Source organism: Typha latifolia, chromosome 5 (genome assembly GCF_019914945.1).
Source record: "Typha latifolia isolate L0001 chromosome 5, TyphaL0001v2, whole genome shotgun sequence".
In the NCBI taxonomy this organism is placed as follows: domain Eukaryota; kingdom Viridiplantae; phylum Streptophyta; class Magnoliopsida; order Poales; family Typhaceae; genus Typha; species Typha latifolia.
Genome location: NC_133090.1, coordinates 25,736 through 45,443, shown reverse-complemented (window position 1 = coordinate 45,443; position 19,708 = coordinate 25,736). Strand labels below are relative to the sequence as shown.

Here is a 19,708-nt window from a genome sequence, read left to right as displayed (position 1 = left end):
ACCTTTCTACAGTAATAGCTTGTGAGCTGTCTTCCTCGCTATCTTCACAATCGATCCTTATTTACAATACAAACAAACATTGACTAGTTATTTTTTAGGCAGAATAATGCTAATGAGGAGGAAAACCACGTTTTCCTATGAGATGTTTCCCACTCGTATCCCCACGGCACGGTTGCTAGCTTCATCATTTAGCGGTTCCCAAGAGTTGAGCTTCACCTATATTATTCAATGGTGACATACGCTTTGATTCTCTAAGCTAACAAGGGAGAGAATCACTAAACAATTCAGAAAGAGAGATTAATAATAGGAAGAATAAATCCCCTTACCCTTTTGCATATCATACGGACTAAGGACAGATGATGCGTGTGTGTGTGTGAGAGAGAGAGAGAGGCATCAGAAAAACGAATCCTCGCATTCCTAATTAGGGGTCGGGAAAGTAATTGATATTTTAGTTAGGGGGGAGGTGGGGGCGTTTCCAATCGAATCCCCGCGTTACTCGAAACTTGAGGGGTCGCCCACACGTCCTGTTTGAAGGCCAAAGCTCCAACTTTCAACGCTGCATTAATTCCTCACCATTTTCATTTTCATTTTAATTTTCGTCCGCAAATCAACTATTGCGTAGTCTACTCTTTTAGTGAATGGAATCGCATGTATTACTTTGATGGGAATGCGAAAAGCTTTATATGTCAAACTAATTTCCCACCACTGCTTTCAAACAGCCCCATTTATATATCTCTCTATCATCTTGTTAGAATGACTTAAAAATAAAAAAACTGGAGAAAATCAACCAAATTTATCTTCTCTACTGTCACCTTCCTTCTCTTGATTTCTATCAACCGAAGACACGGTAGGTTAACTTACTTTGATTAATCAAATAAAAGTAAAACTGGGAGTGTATTTGACAAAATCCACTTGTTTAAGAAGAGAATCTTGATTAAAACCCTCACCCTTTGGAACTGCTGAGGATTCCAAAAGTGCCCGGACTTAATCGCCTATGATTACGACTTTGTCAATAGCGACATGATAGATGAGATGGACAAAACTACTCCCCTGTTAATCTTTTCCGATGCCCTTTCACAACTATGAAGCAGAGAGATCCTACAAAAAGTCAATGCCTCATCTTTCTTTCTTTCTTTTTTTATTATTTTGTAAAAATAAAAATAAAAATAAAAATTCCTCCTCCTCCTGTAAACCATCAACTTGATGCTTGTTTTTTTTTCATTTTTTATTTTACTCCTATCAGACGATCAAATTCACTCTGCAACATCTGACTTTTGGACTCCTCCAATCGAAGCAATTGTACAACAGCAATCGTACATATTCAAATCCATGCTGTGCTGTGCTGTGCCGTCTATAAATATTAGCAGGGGAGAGGGAGGATCTCTTACTCTCACTTCCAACTCGATCTTTTTCTCTCTAGATTTTCTTGTTTTCCTCTGTCAGCAACTTAAATCTTACCCCACCTTTGTAGAGTTGTATCCTCGTAGGACACACACACAGACATGGGGGAGGAGGAACCAAAGAGATCTTCTTCAACTCTTGAGATGGAATCGACGACGCAATTCAAGATCCCGGTGGACTCGGACCACAAGGCCACCGAGTTCTGGATCTTCTCGTGGGCGAAGCCCCACATGGAGGCCTTCCACCTCTCCTGGTTCTCCTTCTTCTCCTGCTTCGTTTCCTCCTTTGCGGCGCCGCCCCTCCTCCCGCTGATTCGCGACAACCTTGGTCTCACCGCCACCGACATCGGCAATGCGGGCGTAGCCTCCGTTTCGGGAGCTGTGTTCGCCCGTCTGGCCATGGGCACGGCCTGCGACCTTGTCGGCCCACGACTCGCCTCCGCTTCGCTCATCCTCCTCACCACCCCGGCCGTCTACTACACATCCGTCATTCACTCAGCCTCCTCCTTCCTGCTCGTCCGCTTCTTCACCGGCTTCTCCCTCGCCTCCTTCGTTTCTACGCAGTTCTGGATGAGCTCCATGTTCTCCTCTCCTAAGGTGGGGCTCGCCAACGGCGTGGCTGGTGGCTGGGGGAATCTGGGCGGTGGTGCCACGCAGCTCATCATGCCCCTCGTCTTCGACGTCATCCACAAGATTGGCAGCACCGACTACACAGCCTGGCGAATTGCCTTCTTCATCCCCGGCCTCATGCAGACCTTCTCCGCAATCGCAATCCTCGCCTTCGGCCAGGACATGCCAGACGGCAACTACCGGAAACTCGAGAAGGCCGGAGACAAGGCCAAGGATAGCTTCGGCAAGGTGGTCTACCATGCTGTCACCAACTACAGGGGGTGGATTTTAGCCTTGACATATGGGTATTGCTTCGGGGTGGAGCTGACCATCGACAACATCATCGCCCAGTACTTTTATGACCGGTTCAGCGTCAACCTGCGCACCGCAGGGTTCATCGCCGCCAGCTTCGGTATGGCGAATATCGTGACGAGGCCCGGTGGTGGGTTGCTCTCCGACTGGCTGTCGGATAGGTTCGGCATGAGGGGGAGGCTGTGGGGACTTTGGGTGGTGCAGAGCTTGGGAGGAGTGTTCTGCATCCTCCTCGGAAAGATGGGATCCCTCACTGGGTCCATCGTCGTCATGATCCTCTTCTCGGTCTTCGTCCAGGCCGCCTGCGGCCTCACCTTCGGCGTCGTCCCCTTCATCTCCCGAAGGTAATATTTACGCATTTGCAGTGACCCCTCTTTTTCTTTTTGAAACAATTGATACCCAAACAAAGCAGGAAGTAAAAAAAAGTGAAAAAAAAACCAATCCAACTTGGTTTATTGTTCTTTTGTGTTGATGAACGGCATGAACTTTTGCAGGTCTCTGGGAATTATCTCTGGCATGACAGGAGGAGGGGGGAATGTGGGTGCAGTGCTAACTCAGGTCATCTTCTTCAGTGGTTCCCGATACGCAACCGAGACAGGGATCACCTACATGGGCATCATGATACTGTGCTGCACCCTCCCCGTCTTTCTCATTCACTTCCCCCAGTGGGGTGGGAGTTTTACCGGACCTCGCCCAGGTGCCACAGCAGAGGATTACTACAAAGCAGAATGGAGCCACCATGAACAGGGGAAGGGCTTCCACGCGGCAAGCTTGAGATTCGCCGACAACAGCGTGAGAGAAGGGGGCAGAACAGGTGGCTCTAGTCACTCCAAGCACACTTTTCCGGTGGACGCAACACCACCACTGCAGGTTTGATCCTTATGAATTGTTTCAGAGTTTGCTTCCACTGATACCAGCTCAAGAACTATGGAAGGATTTACAGTTCTCTACATGGGGGGTATAGAGAGAATCAGAGTGATTATGTATTTATGTCTGTTTCTATGTTTTGAAGAGAATAAGAGTGACTGTGTATTTGTCTGTTGTACTGCTAAGATGTATGTTCTGAACCTGCAGCCACTATCTATCAAGAAAAAGAGATATAAATATGGGCTGAGGGCGTACCAGGACTTTCTACTTACTATATAGTGCTTCTACAAGTTCCAATGTCTTTGTATAGGATACCGGGTTGGATAATTATGAGATCAATATGCTTGAACACTTGCCTATAGAGCTTCAATCCATCCAACTGTGAGTGAATAATTACCTTTTGTTGCTAATCTTTGGGTAGGGTTGCCTGGAGCCACTGCTTACATGAGCTTCACAAATTGGCTCAAGCATCACCAAAGATCTCTGCTTTTGTATGGGTGCTTTCTTATAATCTTCTGCTTTCAGGTCAAATAAATTTCAGTGAAGGATTCTTTCTTTACTCTTTCAATTGTTGGCATCCTTTCTTTCTTTCTTTCCTTTTCCCTTTTGTGAGTGTGGAACATACTTAAATATATCTCAAGATTTTAGCAGGAACAATAAGAATGAAGAAAGGTTACCCAGTGCATGAGGCAAGGTCAGAGGAGGATAAGACCTAAGCAGGCCTTATCCCCATCACCAAGGAGGCTACTTCACAGCTTAAACTCATGACTACCTGGGAATGACCAGTCAAGCTTAACCAACCTAGGATAGAATCCCTTATTGAGCTCAACATAAGTAAAACTGTATCACTAAACATATAGAAGATTTCCAAGAAAGAACCAATTCATAGGCTAATGATAAATATCATCAAAGATGATAAGCTAGTGCATGGGCTATAACATGCCACAAAAACAGTCTTATTATTATTATTTTTTTGTCAAGCATCATGCAGCATTAAAGTACTAGTACATGAGAAATCTCGAAAAATGTGACTTACAACAATAAGCAAAAGCAAATAGATGGTGGTATATTCAACTTTAATAAAGTATAGCAAGGTAACACAAGAGCTATAAAACAAGTATAAAAACATGGTAACGATGACAAATTACAAGATCCAGGAAGACAGAGATGATAACTTTCCAAAGTGTCTTATATTGCTTGCTTAGGCATGAATTGCAAAGGCACTATCAAATGGAATAAAAAGACAGTTGGAATATATAAAATGAAAGTTTCATCTTCACCTTAGACATGTAAAGAGACCTTTTTACTTCAACAGTAGGATAAACAGGACAAATATAACGAATTGGAACATTCCCTATTATTTAAAGCAGCATAATTTAGAACATGCCGAACTCATCACCCCGCTACAGAAAGCTAATGGTGTAAATGGAAGTGTAAACAAAAGAATAATCTAGAAAATCATGAAAACTTTTGACAAAGTGGAAATTACTGGCAAGACACTGGTCCAAGAATCTACAACTAGTAGTAGAAAAGAATACAAACAATAAGTCACCACTTTCAGGAATTTAAAGATGGCATCTTCCTAACTTAATATTCAGGCAACTCAAAAGTATAAGATTCGATACAAAGCTTAGTTATCAAATGGTAAAACACAATCAGTTGGCATCTATAGATTGATGGCTCAGTTTTTGAGTTTACTATCAGAACTCAGAAAGTATTCATACATCCTTTTATCACAACAATCTTGAAAAGGCAATTTCAAGAACTTTAATTTTAGTGACACACCGCTGAGTATAAGGTTGAGAGAATAATTGAGGAGCAGCAATAAATCGCTGAGACATAGTGAGAACATTATCGAGAATTGAATTATATCAATGCCACTGAGTTTAGAACTCGGAAAAACTATGTAGAAAATATAAAATGAATCCTTTATTTTTAACTAACTGAGTAATTGGCAAGTCTTCAATCTTTAAACGAAGAATATTTATTGCAGACATTGGATCAAACTCTTTGATATACATAAGAAAGCAGTAAACAAAGATCGCTACTAACGCAAAACAAAAAAACAAAAAAAAAAAAAAAAAAAAGAAAATTACCGGTGAATTACTAGAATCTCCATTGTTGTTTCCATACGCATCTTTCGAATAGGAGGAATTTGTCCACTGTCGCCGCCTTTGATCCTTGCGCCGACTGTCTTCCTCTCCCAAGCAGAAGATATCTGTGCGAAAATCGGCTCCTGCATTTTGATCTTGCGATCGTAGCCAGGATACCAAGATATGTTTCCCTCTGATTCGCTTCTGCTTTTAATTTCTGTATTTATCTATTTAAGTTGGGAATCGGATTTGGATTTGGATTTGTGGACATATGGAATGGAATATTTTGTAGTTGTTGTATACGTATATTATAAATAAATAAAAAATAGCAATCTAGGATTACCTAGGGTTGACCGACTCTTAACATTTCACGCTTCTAATTAAAAAATCATGATCTTTATGGTTTATGTGCTGCCTCATTAATTTATTGTTGTATAAGTAATATTGTTTGTACGAAAATAATCGTAATACATAAAGAAAAGAGAGAAAAAAATAAAAATAAAATTGATGCCTCTCATATTATCTGCTTTGTTGCCAAGGGGGCCAAATGAGTCCGTACTGCATCATCCCTATCGTTAATATCAGAGCTCCGCTTGGTCGGCGGAGTTCCGCTCATGGTCATTGGTCTCTCTCTCTCTCTCTCTCTCTCTCTCGACCCCTCACTCCAAGCTAAGATCGGCTTCTTTCCTCGAAAGAAATAAATAAAGGTTTTGATCGGCTAAATAGCAAAAAGGGCCTGCTGCTGTGATAACAAAGAATAATTAAATGGCTGTTTCATCGGTAGCGGCTTCCTCCTCCTCCTCCGCATGGCCTTCCGTCTCTTGTTTCTCTCTTCGTAGGAATTTCAAGGCATCAATTGCTTCTTCTTCTTCCTTCTCTTTGGTCTGCTTAGATTGAGTCCTTGGTAGTGTCCAATTGTAGATATGTGATAATAAAATCATATGGTTCTTGCAGTAGTTCAACCTTGATATGTAATTATCTCAGTAAATGGTAACATTAGTATCTTGCAGTTGACATCAAGCTCATGGAATAATTTTGCTGGACGAAGAGATGAAATGCATCACCTTGCTGGCATTACAGGTATCCTTTTTTAACTCTTCTGTAGGATGTTAGGGATGTGTTTCATCTGTAATATCTTCTCTAGTGACTATTGTTATGCTCAGTCTATCATGGTATAGCAGGCCAAATTGTGCAAATATCCAGTAAACCAAAGGAAGGTTCTGTCTTTAAGCGATCGGCCACATTTGCTAGTTCTGAAGGCGAGACATCATTCACTGAGCTTGATTCAATTACTTCAGAGTCAGAAAAGTTTCAGGTTTCTGTCGAAAGTTACTCTTTGGATTGCAGTTCCTCTATTCTTACTGAGAGAAATCAAGGGAAACCTGGTTTTATCTCATTTTACAATATCCCGGACCAAAGAAGAAATATTGTTAGTGGATCCAATGACATAAAGGAAGCACCTAGAGTTGTCTGGTTAATAGGTCCAACCATCCTGGTCGCGTTTCTGGTTCTTCCATCTCTTTACCTGCGAAAATTACTTTCTATCATACTTGAGGACTCTCTATTAACAGGTATATCGCTGTTCCATATTTTGATTAGTGGTATTATTCTCTTCTTTTCCTTTCCATCAGTACACACCTATTTCATCCTTTTTTTATTTCTTGTGTATTGATTTTTTTACATTGCACTGTAGTGGAAAAGAAAATCATTTCATTTTCATGTTGATTTGATTACTTAGTCAGATAACCAATTGGCAGCAAAGTTTAAGCTATTAGGTAATTGACCAGCAATACGGATCATTGCCCTTTGTGTGTGCGCTGTATACACTAAAAATACTGGCTCTGATATAGTGCTGGATAACCAAATTTAAAAGTTTAAATTGTTAGGTAATGAGTAGACAATGTACATAATGCCTTCAAAATACTTGACATTGTTCAAATGCCTCCATATCTGATGCAGTATTGCCGATACTCTTTGCTCTGTCACCTGTGCATATCATGTGCTGGGACTCAATTGTGTGTCAATAGACAGCAATAAAGTTTTTTGTTTTGGACAAAAGGCCAAGGCCCTGTTTCATTGAAACAAATAAAAGAAAGTTTTAAGCTTGTTTTTGTGTTTGATCCTGCTAACCCACGATATGCACAGGTATCTTGTAAGCATACATTTTTAGTTCAACTTTACTTGTTGGATCTTCTGAAGACAGAGGCTTTCATTCTTTTTATGGTTGAAGGATGAAGTTAACATGCTGTGCTCATGCATATCTGGCTTGCAGATTTCCTCATACTCTTCTTTACTGAAGCTCTTTTTTATGGTGGAGTTGCGATTTTTGTTCTGCTTGTTCATCTTGCCTGGAGACCTTCACTGCAAGTAGCTTCTAAGAATCATATCTGGAGAAAAACAAATCTTGGTTTCCGTATATCTTCTGTTGCAACCTTGGTACTGAGCCTAATAATTCCTCTTCTAACAATGGGCATGGTTTGGCCATGGACTGGTCCAGCAGCTTCAGCTACTCTTGCACCTTATCTTGTAGGACTTGTTGTACAGTTTGCCTTTGAGCAGTATGCACGTTATCAGAAGACACCTGCTTGGCCAATTATTCCTGTTGTCTTTCAGGTAAACCATTTTTAAGTTGGTCTTTTATATGAATATTCTACTTGATCTAACTGAATGTCAGTTGCTGATTGCTGCTTCTTTGGTATAGGTTAAAATGTTTAGTGGATATTGGTCGTTCGTTTTGATGTCATTTTTTTTGTGTTAAACTTGGTGAAGCTGTACAGACATTTTCAATGAGAGGTTATAACCATGGTTTGCCGTATCGGCCGATCCCGATCTAGGCCCAATCCGAACTCTTTCTCTCTTTCACTCTTTCTTTTCACTCTTTCTTGCTCTTTTTCTTTCTTTTACTCTTTTTTTCTCTCCTTACATATAATTATTGTTTCTCTTACGGAGAGATCTAGCTCCAGTGAACTCTGATGAACTCTGGTGAACTCCGACAAACTCCGGTATATAATTTTTTTATTTCTCTCATATTTTTCATTTCTTCCACTCTCTCCCTTTCTTCTCTTTTCTTCTTCTTCTTTTTCTTTTTCTTCTTTACTGCATCATGGTTTTTTTTTAATTTTCTTCCACTCACGTTCTTTCTAATCTCTTCTTTTTTTCAATTTTTATTGCACCATAGTTTTTCTTTTTTCTTTTCTTATTTTTGGTAAACTTTTTTCTAAATTTTTAAAAAATTTCTATATTTTTAAATAATATTTACAATTTTATGTAATTAAAAAGTCCGATCTGATCCAAACAACCGATACGATCAATCTAGCCGATCGTATCGTTTTTTTCGGAAGGCCGATCCCAATTTTTCGAACCTTGGTTATAACTTATGAGTTCTGTAACTGATTTTGATCATAGTGAGTAAAGTTGCAAAATGAAAAGGAGGAAGAAACATAATGGGATAGAAGAGAAGCAATAAGTTGAACAAGAAAGTGATCAAAAACTAGTATGACCTGGTCGACAATTTCCATTTTATAGAGGTTGACCTATGAGCAATTGATGGATAAAAGAACATAATTGCATGAGGTTCCTGCCTATGTGGAGTCTTGGGAGGGCAAGATGTCCTTAGCCTTATGACATCGATAAATTGGTTGCTTTTGTGCCCAAGATAGCCTTGTGACATCATCAGGTAGGTTGCTTTTATACCCAAGATCTAATAGTAGGGCCTTTTTTTTTTGTTTAAATATTGCATACTTCCCTACACATCAGTGCCCATACAAATGTATGCGCATTGTTGATTTCAATTACATGGACACAGGTTAGCTTTTATCATCTGCTGGACACGGATTAGCATTACTCTTCTCCAAATTTACACTTTCTGAATTCCTGCTACAGAGTAATTGTGATTTTATTATGGTTCCTGCGTAATAAGGAATTCCTAAGTGATTGCTTTCTATTGTATCTATCTGTATGATGTCCCAACAGTGTTCCGGTGTTAGTATAATGTGCCTTTCCCTTATTTGTTTCTTTTAGGTATATAGACTGCATCAGTTGAATAGAGCAGCACAGTTGGTGACAGCGCTCACCTTTTCAGTTAGAGGAGCTGAGACTACATCACAGACCTTAGCTATAACCAACTCCTTGGGTACTCTATTGACTGTGCTGCAAATCCTTGGAGTCATCTGCATCTGGTCACTCTCCAGCTTCCTCATGAGGTTCCTTCCTCCAGATATCCCGGAATCCTGATCACTTGCCAAGTGATCAGGATATTTACTAATTACTCTGAGAGTGGGCATTGTCTTCAAATAAGGATATTGACTATTGTGGTGCAATGGTTGAGTTGACTGCATACTGGAGGTATGGTGGTTGTAAAAGCTTGTTGTCTAAAACAAGTGGCGACACTGGAATTGCAGAAAGGAAAATCAGAATTGCAAAGTTAGGTTGAGATCTATAGAGTGGAAGCTTGAGGTACCAGATGGATGAAATCAAGGTGCATTTCTATTGAAGATGTTCGCCCGCTGCAACATGGAAACCATGTTGTCTTCTTAGCTGGAATAGCTTTGAGTTACGGCCTGGACTGCAGACTTTTTGTTCCAGTTTTCTAACATCTGAAAGAAGCAGTTAATTGTAGTACTCGTGATTTTAGATATGAGACACTTGATCTTTTATAGATGACTTTGTTCAGTTCCTCTAGGAATACTAAAATTTCAAAGGCAAAATTTGTTAACCTCTTTTGTTAGACAGATTCTCAATAAAAAGAGTTCAATTTTCTTCCTACATCTGGATCTTTTGTGATGATGTAATTACTGTTTATCAAAATTCATCCTAATCAATTCAGATGAATGTATTTCATAAATCAGTATCCAGATATCCGCATAATCAGGTAAAAGTCAGATGTTGTGATTTATTATCAATAACTTTGTTAGAGTTCCTGTGACCCTAAACTCCTATACTACTATATCCCTGTATAGTATTCATGGGGTTTACTTGCATAGTTCAAGAAGGGTATATTACTTTCTACAGTACAATAAAGACAATGTCCTGCATTAGGTTGGATAGTAATTTTTTACATCTGCTGTTTCTTGCGAACACGAAGTCAAATTTGAAGCACCAAGCAGTTTGATAGAATATTATGGGACAAGCAAAGAACTAAATTAAAGATTGAGCTACAAAACAAGGTGCACTATGGTATCGGTCTCATGCTCGCCTTGCTCATCATATTTTTTTGGCCATTACAAGTTTGACATCTTATTCTTCATTCCATGTTGTAAGTATCATATCCAAAAGTTGCTCGTCGTCGCTATTCTGTTACAGGCTTACAGCGGCCCAGTTTCGTAACTCCACTTGAGCTGATCCAATGCTGACAAGAGGCAAATGAAAAATGGTAGGTGTTATCTGGCTTTGTTGCTAGAAATCCACATCTCATCCAATTTTACATCATGTAAAAGACATGTCTTGTCAGGAAGTCAAAAGGAACGATACTGTCAATTAGTTCATCTTGTAGATGTAGTATAGATTGATGATAAGTTATCTCCCGCTTAGGTGAGACTGAGATGATGTTGAAACGCTAGGAGCTGAGTTGGTGTACATCAATCGTGTGATTTCACCTTCATCAACATCTGCCATCTCAATGCCAAAAAATGGGGGGTCTCCTATGACGAGCTCCCAGTCATGCCTGGTATTCCTGAGCAATTCGACCACCTTTGCCATCGTCGGCCTGTCACGTGGATTGGCTTGACTGCACAACAGTCCGATCTGCACCACATGCATGAACTCATCCTTTCTGCTCTCCTCGTAAATCCCTTCGTCGGCAATCTTCTCTGGAGTATTGGCTTTGTAATGATCCCACACCTGTAAATGCATCAGAGAAAGAGAAAGCAGATGATGAACAAATAATGACTACTTTAATAATTCATGTTGGCGATATTCAATGCAGAAATATCTCCAGTACAAAAGAAAACCACAGACAAAATCCTTATCTACCTTAAAGATGCATAATAAATACATATGAACCTGCTGTCTGCTAAAAGTAAACAGTTCTATATCCTTTAAAAATCAGAACAAGTAAAAATAACATCAAATGTTCAGCTTGTTGTCACTACTCCGTGATAGTTCCTGTAGTTAAGTTTTGTCAATTGGAATGAGTAGAAGAATGGCATACGATGTCAATACTTTAGGCAAGTACCTTTGCTAGAAGCAAATGCCCAGCATGTGACCCAATCGAACTGGAACATCTTTTTCCGGTCACGATTTCAAGAACCAAGATACCATAGCTGTAGACATCAGCCTTCTCAGTTAGATGCCCATGCACAACATATTCAGGAGCCATATAACCCCTGCAATCACCTTAATAATTTAGCTTTGCATCTTGCTGAAAATTGCTATTTAGTACTGCTGACTGTCATTAATTTCTAATATAGTTCTCGTACAGGTTTAAGTAATTATAGTAAAGATTAGAATCTTACAGCGTTCCAGCTATTCCAGTGGTAAGATGTGTCTTATCCTCGGAGAAAGCTCTTGCAAGGCCAAAATCTGTTATTTTTGGTTTAAACTTATCATCTAAGAGAATGTTACTGGCTTTTATGTCTCGGTGGATAATCCGAGTTTCTGACTCCTCGTGAAGATAAGACAGTCCTTCTGCAACCCCCTGAATAATATCAATCCTCTGCTGCCAGGCTAAATTCTTATCATGATTTGCATCTGTAACATTACTATCACAAAATTATTGATGTTACAAGAGAAAAAACTTTTAAAATTTCTGCCTGCTTAAGAGCAGAGAGTTGTATAAAAAACAATAATAAAAATAAATTGAACTAAAATTTTATTGATTCTTACGATCACAGTTTTATGTAAATAGCTTATGCACATCTAGGAAACATGGAAACTTTGACACAATAATGGTGTCTGCATCAGAGATTCAGAGATATGATTATCGTCAGAGACCTCACAGAAATTAGAGTAAAAAATATCTGGTTACAGCTTTGATACTTCTCCAATACTTGGAAACTCTTTTAGAGTTGCAAAACAAGTCGATTTTGAGATTCCTTATTACATTAGGTTGATTCTGCTCCGGAATTACTTTTGGGTTATGATTTCTGAACTTGAAGACCTAATTAGCATCTCTCCTTCTCTTTTGATATTAGTGGCTAACAGTAACCCTCGTTGAAGAATAAGTTGGATAAGCTGACATAGATATAATCACATTTTATGACAGCAATTTCATAATTAATAAGATAGAAGGCACATGCACAAGTTTTATTTGTTAGCTATCTATAATCTGCACATATCTTGCCCTAGTTTTCAAGATTCAGTGTACCAGATCTGTGGATCTTCCATGTTCATCTCTGTGGGATTCATATCTTGCATGCTCTCACAGGATCTGAGGAAAACCATGCATAACTCAATCTTATTGCACATATTATATCCATGGTCGTCCATTCTAATGTATATATATATATATATATATATAATTGCAGTAATAAGGGTCTAGGTTGTTGAGAAGACAGATAACAAAAACTAACAATACAGTAACAAAGGAGCTGCAGTACAACTAACAAATTGTCAGCTTCTTAACCTGAATTGCTCCTTTTTCTCCCAAACAAGCAACTTAAAAGGGAGATTGGTCACTAATTCAATATAGCATAGGTTTGGACCAAAGCAAGACTTTATTGGTAGGATGTGGATACACTTAAAATATGTATCCTCAATTACATGGCCTAACAAAGACAGTTTAAAAATACTTCGATGCTATAATGTCCAAGATTACCTCCTAGAATGGAAAACATAGTAAAAGAATATCTAATGAGAAGAAATGAGCTGTTAGTAATCATACAGAAAATGAGAAATTACCAAATATGAACAAATCCAGGCTCCTATTGAAGTAGTACTCATATACAAGTAAGCTATCAGGGCCATCCAAACTGCAGCCCAGCAACTTCACCAGATTTTTGTGGCGGACTTGACTAATCAAATTAATTTCATTGAAGAATTGATCAACCCACTGCCTTGTATTTAGGAACAGCCGTTTAACAGCAACTTCTTTTCCATCAGAAAGAACAGCCTGTGAAGGAAGCAGGATCTTAGAACTAAGAAATTGTGTTTCTACTTTTTCACAAGTCAATTCCCATACCTTATACACAGTTCCATTGCTGCCTTGACCTAGTTTGTTCGACACATTAAAGTTATCTGTAGATTTCTTCAACTCTTCATATTTAAAACTTAAACTGGACTGAGAAATTGATGCAGGAAGTTCTGCACTATTCCAACCTGCGATAATTTGAGATCAGGAAGAGGTAACATAACAACAGTAAAGAATTTCAGGTACAGAGTTCATCTTTAGTTTCATTCTACTTGCCTATGAAAGAGTTAACATTTCTTTTTCTCCAGAAGGATCTTTTCTTCCATGCCAAAAGCCCAGAAAGAAGCACAAGTGCTCCAAGACAGGAACCCACTATTATCCAAGCAAGTTTACTTTTTCCTGAACATTGGAGATTATTAAAAGAAAAAGATAAAACCAAAAACTAGGGGTAATATGAAGTAAATATCAATTGATTGCAAATCCTACTAAGCTCAGGAAGTAAGGACTAACCAGTTGGTGTAAGTAAGATCAAGTATACTATCACTAATCCAGTCACTATCTATAAGCAATGATGCTTCAGTTGCAAACTAGTAGAATTATCATTTAAGCATCTAGAGAGCATATACACAGGATTGTTAGCAACAAAATGATCCTATCAGTCGGCCATAACAACAACAAATATGACATTTGGTAAGCCACCGTCTATTAGGAATGATGCTAAAGTAGTATACAAGTAGAATTATCATTTAAGCATCTAAAGGGAATATTAACAAGGATTAGGTTAAAAAAAAAAAGATCTTCCCAATCAGCAGTAACAAGTAGAAGTATGATTCTATACACTTCATGCTTTATCTCATTCCAGTTCTGGGCTATCTGGTAGAACTATTTATGTAAAAGGAATTTGACTGCATTGACATGTTGTTCAGATGCACTTCAAATCATCTTCTTGATGGATTATGCAAGCATAAAATAAGCTGTCTTTTCTTGAAAAAACTAAAATGGAACATCTGAGTCCTTTTCAACTATATAAGGAAAGAAAAAAGTGTCTGTGCAGAAGAAAGTTGAGTGACTTGAACCAAACTTGCAACTGCTTTAGGTATACCTTTAGAATCTGATCCTGATTCTTTTGTATTCCAGAAAAGTCCTGTTGAATATCTGATATAGCAACCAGCAAAGAGTGCACGCCCTTCTTTTGCCGGGGCGCATGTTACAATTGAAGCAGCAGCAGCATTAAAACAAGAGGTACAGAGTGATTTGTTCAAGTTCTCCCAGCATTGGGCAAGAGCATAAGCTGTTGTATTTGAAACCAAAGCCGACCCAACCGCATACCATGGGTTCTGAAGAGCTACTGAAGTCACATTGCTGATAACCTCTCTGACAGCTTGACTGAAACTTTTAGGGTTCGAGCTATCGTTACCAGAAGAGCAGATAAGTGTGTCCCGCGAGCCCGTGATCTCATCGAAGAATGAGTAATTCTCGTATCTCCCAAAGCATCCATCAAGATACAACCTGCCACCAATTTGAGGATAACAATAAGGCAACAGAGACCTGATCTCAGAGAAACACAGCTTACAGTCGACAGATCCTAGGTCTTCAAAGCACTGGCCAAGTCCAAAAACGGCATTTGAGCCTTTCCCAACAACAGACAATCCATATCCATTTGAAGTGACTGCAGTGCTTAGATTATCCATTGCAGGAACAAAATTCTGGGCAAAAATAGAACCAGAAACAGCTGTTGCATTATTGCAGAACCGGCGAATAAGAGATGTCTGTGGGTCTCCCAGAGTAGCCTTCCAAAAGCTCAAAAATGTGAACATGACAACAAGAGCGCGAAGATAGTATAGTAGACGATGCCTCCCGACTTCATATGTCATTCTTGAAATTATTCAGGAAAAAAGATATGATATTATGGTTGACAATCTAATTTCACAAAACTCTTCTGCTTGAACCAAAAATTCCGAGAGAAACAATCTTTAACAAAGTGTAACCCCAATTTATTTCATGAAATCCTCCCCAGGCTTAGAGTAACCTACATAGAAACTAGATTAAGAAGGCCATCCGCATGAGAAACACAATGCTGAACACCTCAGCTACTTGATGCATGCATCTAAATTACATAAATAATTTACAGAGGAACTGATCCCAAAATAGAATAAATCAAACAGAAGTTATAGAGGTGTAAACAAGTAATAGTGTGACTTTTCATGAGGATAAGTTTCAGGAGAATCTTACCTTGGATTGAGAGAGGTAGCGGCTTTGAGAGAAAAGGGAGAATTGGATTTGGAATTCGATCGACCTGGTTTGGAATTGGAGTTGGTGGTGAGAAGATATTTAAGTCAGTTTCCCTTGTATTCCAAAGTATACTAACGGCGGCGCAATTTATCTTTCTTTTTCTTTTTGTTCGGATTTCTTGCGAACTTTTCTTCTCCGACTTGACTGTGACGATTGATATTGACTTCTTCTACTTGCAGGCCTGGGATTGCATAATTACAGGACGACACGTTCAAACAAAGTAGATAGCAATCAGGAAAATAGGAACATCACGATCACATATGGAGTCATAATAACGTGTGAAACGAGAACCGAGCTACCGTGAATTAAATCAGTTTCATGTTTTAGCTGGATAGGAAAATTGAATGATCGTCTGAAGGATATAAGTAGTCAAACCCATCCCAAGAAAAAGAAAAAAAGATGATGGAACATGTGACCCGTAATCCAATGACGGGTCAAACAAGTTAAGCATGTAGCTCTGAAACAGGGGTTGACATTCGTCTCTCTTAATTCCACTTTTTTTTTTTCTTGTCAAAATCCACAACATAAAGAGTCCTCTTCTACTGCTACAGCATTTGGACTTCAGACTCAGCAGCATATTAACCAGTGAAAACCAATTCAAATATTAGCATAAAGATCAAGCAAGTGGAGTCTTATTTTAACAAAGAAAACTACTTACCGTTTAATTTGGTTCCCTCATCCACCCCTCGCGTGGCTGTGTGCTATAGCCTACACCAGAGGGGAGCAAAGCTGTCAAGTGGTGCTTCTTGTTGCCCATCCATGAAAATAAATAAAAAGCTTCATAGGATAAGTAGCAGATTGCTGCAACAACGTATATTCTTTCCTCTGATGAACATGCGCCCCACCTTCCCCATGCACACACAGATAAATGCAATATATAAGCTGTAAAGGATGTATATACCCTTTAATTATTAAGACTTTAAGATTGGATCCTCATCCACTTAATATTACTCGGTGGTCCGTCCAATTCTTTTACTTGTGTCGAGGCTAATGACGGATCTCAACTCAATCCAAGCTCTCAATTCCACGACAGTACCTAACTTAACTCACTATCATAATATCCAATATAACAGTATCCGCCTTATAAATCTTATTTGTTATCTCCTAATACATCTTAAAGATGAGAATTTTGGAGATTCCATCCTATTCTATCTTACCAGGAACATCTTTTGCAGTTTTCACGTCTTTCCACGTTCAAAAGGAACAGCTTTTTGGTCCTACTAATTCTGTTACACCACAAGATAATAGATCCTTTTCACTTGCTCTCATGCTCTTGCCCACCGACAGGAGTCTTAATGCCATGACCACATGCTGGCCATTACTTTGTCACACAAGGCTTACAACGACCTAGATTAATTTGATATCATCCAAAATCTTGGTTCTTAATTTTGGAATTTGTAAATTTTGGTAAGATCAGGGGTGAATGCGTCACCTTGTTCTTATATAGGTAGCTCCAACTATCTCCTTGAGGAGAAACAGTAGCTTGTAACTTCCAGTACCAAATTTAGCCTGTAGTAAAACTGAAGAAGTTGTAGCGATCACAATGAGAAATCCAAGTCTCTCGCTTGTCTGCCATTTAATACTCTGGTTGGCATTCTGTTCCGCAACAACAATAGTTCCAGAATTGAATCGCCAGAAGAAATCAACCAGACTAGACAAGCATGCGGAGTATGAAGGAGGAAGTAGAGATGGCAAACATATTCTTCACACTGACCATTTCTATGCTGCCTCTTCTACTTCATCTCATCGTTATGGTTTCAGCAAACCCCATTCAAGAATTTTTGATGTCCTCTATTTTGGAGCTATAGGAGATGGAGTTTCTGATGACACTAAGGTATCGAGAAGCTCTAGATGCATGCTTTATTATCTTTCTCCTATTACCCTTGAAATGTAGATGTGCAACATGGCTTTATTTCAGAGGTGCTGCCACAGTTAATACTACAGCAATTTTGAAATCTACTTTTCCTTTATATTTAAGGACTCTTATGTAGAATCTCCAGTAGTACCACTCATTGACCATTAAAGACTCAAGTGTGTGTGTGTGTGTGTGTATTTAATTATCTTTAAGATAGATATTGCATGACTGTTAAGTGTACATCATGTTGCTTATTTCTTATGTACTGTGTCATGGTCCTCTCAACCATGCATAAGAAAGAATATAACCTTTCTGACGACAAAATTTGCTTGCTTCTGTAAAGAGAAATGTCATGTATCCACTAGTAATTTTGCAGCTGAAGTGATGATTAGCTTATCTGTGGATATGTTGGCAGGCACTTGTAGCAGCATGGAAGGCTGCTTGCGTAGTTTCAAGGGCAACCATAGAAATCCCATCAGAATTCAGTTTTCTCATCAAGCCAGTCACTCTTCAAGGCCCTTGCATGCCAAACCTTGTTCTTCAGGTCTTTTCTTCTACATAATCTCCGTGACCTTTGTCTGCAACCTTTTCCTTTCTATTACAGTGAATTTTCTTAAGAAAGGCAGCAAGCAGTAGAAAACGGACACTATTATGATGCATAGATCTTCAATTAGTTGTTTCTGCTTAGTTTATATGGTGGATTCTTTTCAGATAGATGGGACTCTTTTGGCCCCTTCAAATATCTCGGACTGGCCGAAACCAAATATCCTGCAGTGGCTGAACTTTAAGTGGCTTCATGAATTCACCGTCCAAGGAAGTGGTACACTTGACGGCCAAGGTTATGAACTGCGAAATCTCTCTCAGCAGAGACAGCATACTCAGGTTAGATGAACATTACAAGAGGATTACATATCAGTCAACTGTAAACATACACTCCGTGAGGCCAAAAGTAAATTCATCTACTTTTTAATTGCAGAAAGCAACAGAACATTGGTTATTGGAGTCGAGACCGACTGTATGACATGTTAACAACTATCAATTTCTCGTTGAAGTGGCCTCCAAGAATAGTAATTGATAACTTCATGTCCTTTTGCAGGTTATGAGATTCTACAAGAGCTACAATATCACTGTTCGTAACATTCAAATCATCAACAGCCCCCAGTGTCACCTGAAGTTTGACAGTTCTCGCGGGATCAAGGTGAAAGACCTCACAATTTTTTCTTCCCAAGATAGCCCAAACACTGACGGCATTCACCTCCAGAACACACGGGATGTTGAAATCAAGAACTCAAACATTGGATGCGGTAATGACACCCATCTGATTTGATGTTGCTTATCAGATACTAGAACTTTGCTCGGTATCATTTTAACTTGTGAAACATCTACAGGTGATGACTGTGTATCAATACAGACTGGCTGCTCAAACATTCACATACGCAATATCAAATGCAACCCAGGCCATGGAATCAGGTAAAGAAACAAAAACCATAAACGGAGTGAGCACATCGAGTAATCCTAATCGAAGTTAAGAATTTGCTTATTGGCAGCTTAGGAGGACTTGGAAAAGGAAATAGCTTGGCTTGCGTTTCTGATGTCTCAGTTGACAACATCAATGTGCAAAATGCTTTATCCGGAGTCAGGATCAAAACATGGCAGGTAAATCCACTCTAACAAGTGTGCAATTACTCAAAGCACTAGTAGCTAATTTAACTCCAAAAAGTGTCATCATAGGGAGGCCTAGGATCTGTGAGGAACATCACATTTTCAAACGTAAAAGTCTCGAATGTTGAGATTCCGATAGTGATCGATCAATACTACTGCAATAAAAGATCGTGCAAGAACAAGACAGACGCTGTGGCCATCTCTGATGTAATGTTCAAAGGAATAAGAGGGACTTACTCGTTCCAACCAATGCGTCTTGCTTGCAGTGACAGTTCTCCGTGCACCGGCGTTGATCTGAAAAATGTCCATTTATTGCCAGCAAACAAATTGCAAGCTCGCCAGAAGGCCTTCTGCTGGAAGTCTTACGGGGAATCTCAAGGCATGCTTGAGACCTCGAGCGTGGGTTGCTTGCAGAATAACAGTAGGTTGATGAAGCCGCTAACAAAGCCACATAATATCACTTGCTAGAGATACACTCCTATTCTGAAGTTATAGTACTGATATCGGGTAATCATTTTTCCTGGATAGGCAAGTAGCTGTATCCTAATTGTTA

At 39.2% G+C, this 19,708-nt stretch overlaps 4 protein-coding genes and 1 long non-coding RNA gene across 11 annotated transcripts; 3 read left to right on the top strand and 2 right to left on the bottom strand.

Moving 5' to 3' along the window:
• Window positions 1–1,186: 1,186 nt before the first annotated feature.
• On the bottom strand, window positions 1,187–5,386 carry LOC140788815 (uncharacterized). The gene is made up of 2 exons (XR_012109097.1): window positions 5,285–5,386; window positions 1,187–3,960 (listed from the first exon to the last, which is right to left on the bottom strand). It is a non-coding gene; the product is annotated as an uncharacterized lncRNA (long non-coding RNA).
• On the top strand, window positions 1,199–3,539 carry LOC140788812 (high-affinity nitrate transporter 2.3). The gene is made up of 2 exons (XM_073138275.1): window positions 1,199–2,665; window positions 2,816–3,539. The coding sequence occupies exons 1-2, from the start codon at window positions 1,503–1,505 to the stop codon at window positions 3,195–3,197; spliced, it is 1,545 nt and encodes a 514-aa protein (XP_072994376.1). The 5' UTR covers window positions 1,199–1,502; the 3' UTR covers window positions 3,198–3,539.
• Window positions 5,387–5,606: 220 nt separating the features above from the next.
• Window positions 5,607–10,045, top strand: LOC140788813 (uncharacterized). 6 transcript variants are annotated; one of them, XM_073138281.1, is made up of 5 exons: window positions 5,607–6,061; window positions 6,292–6,361; window positions 6,463–6,852; window positions 7,554–7,894; window positions 9,302–10,045. In XM_073138281.1, exons 1-5 carry the CDS (start codon window positions 6,047–6,049, stop codon window positions 9,512–9,514), a joined length of 1,029 nt encoding a protein of 342 aa, XP_072994382.1. In that variant the 5' UTR covers window positions 5,607–6,046; the 3' UTR covers window positions 9,515–10,045. The 6 variants fall into 6 exon arrangements, with proteins under 6 accessions (XP_072994382.1, XP_072994381.1, XP_072994380.1 ...); XM_073138280.1 differs by having other exon boundaries at window positions 6,460–6,852; XM_073138279.1 differs by having other exon boundaries at window positions 6,445–6,852.
• A 246-nt stretch (window positions 10,046–10,291) lies between these two features.
• Window positions 10,292–16,434, bottom strand: LOC140789721 (cysteine-rich receptor-like protein kinase 2). Of its 2 annotated transcripts, none has more exons than XM_073139524.1 (9): window positions 16,297–16,434; window positions 15,579–15,819; window positions 14,449–15,386; window positions 13,623–13,745; window positions 13,398–13,534; window positions 13,118–13,328; window positions 11,734–11,968; window positions 11,454–11,604; window positions 10,292–11,119 (listed from the first exon to the last, which is right to left on the bottom strand). In XM_073139524.1, the coding sequence occupies exons 3-9, from the start codon at window positions 15,218–15,220 to the stop codon at window positions 10,796–10,798; spliced, it is 1,953 nt and encodes a 650-aa protein (XP_072995625.1). In that variant the 5' UTR covers window positions 15,221–15,386; window positions 15,579–15,819; window positions 16,297–16,434; the 3' UTR covers window positions 10,292–10,795. The 2 variants fall into 2 exon arrangements, with proteins under 2 accessions (XP_072995625.1, XP_072995624.1); XM_073139523.1 differs by having other exon boundaries at window positions 14,449–15,375.
• A 747-nt stretch (window positions 16,435–17,181) lies between these two features.
• LOC140788380 (probable polygalacturonase At1g80170) lies at window positions 17,182–19,623 on the top strand. Its single transcript, XM_073137613.1, has 8 exons — window positions 17,182–17,472; window positions 17,909–18,037; window positions 18,205–18,375; window positions 18,470–18,508; window positions 18,590–18,797; window positions 18,882–18,963; window positions 19,041–19,149; window positions 19,225–19,623. The coding sequence occupies exons 1-8, from the start codon at window positions 17,182–17,184 to the stop codon at window positions 19,621–19,623; spliced, it is 1,428 nt and encodes a 475-aa protein (XP_072993714.1).
• Window positions 19,624–19,708: the final 85 nt, after the last annotated feature.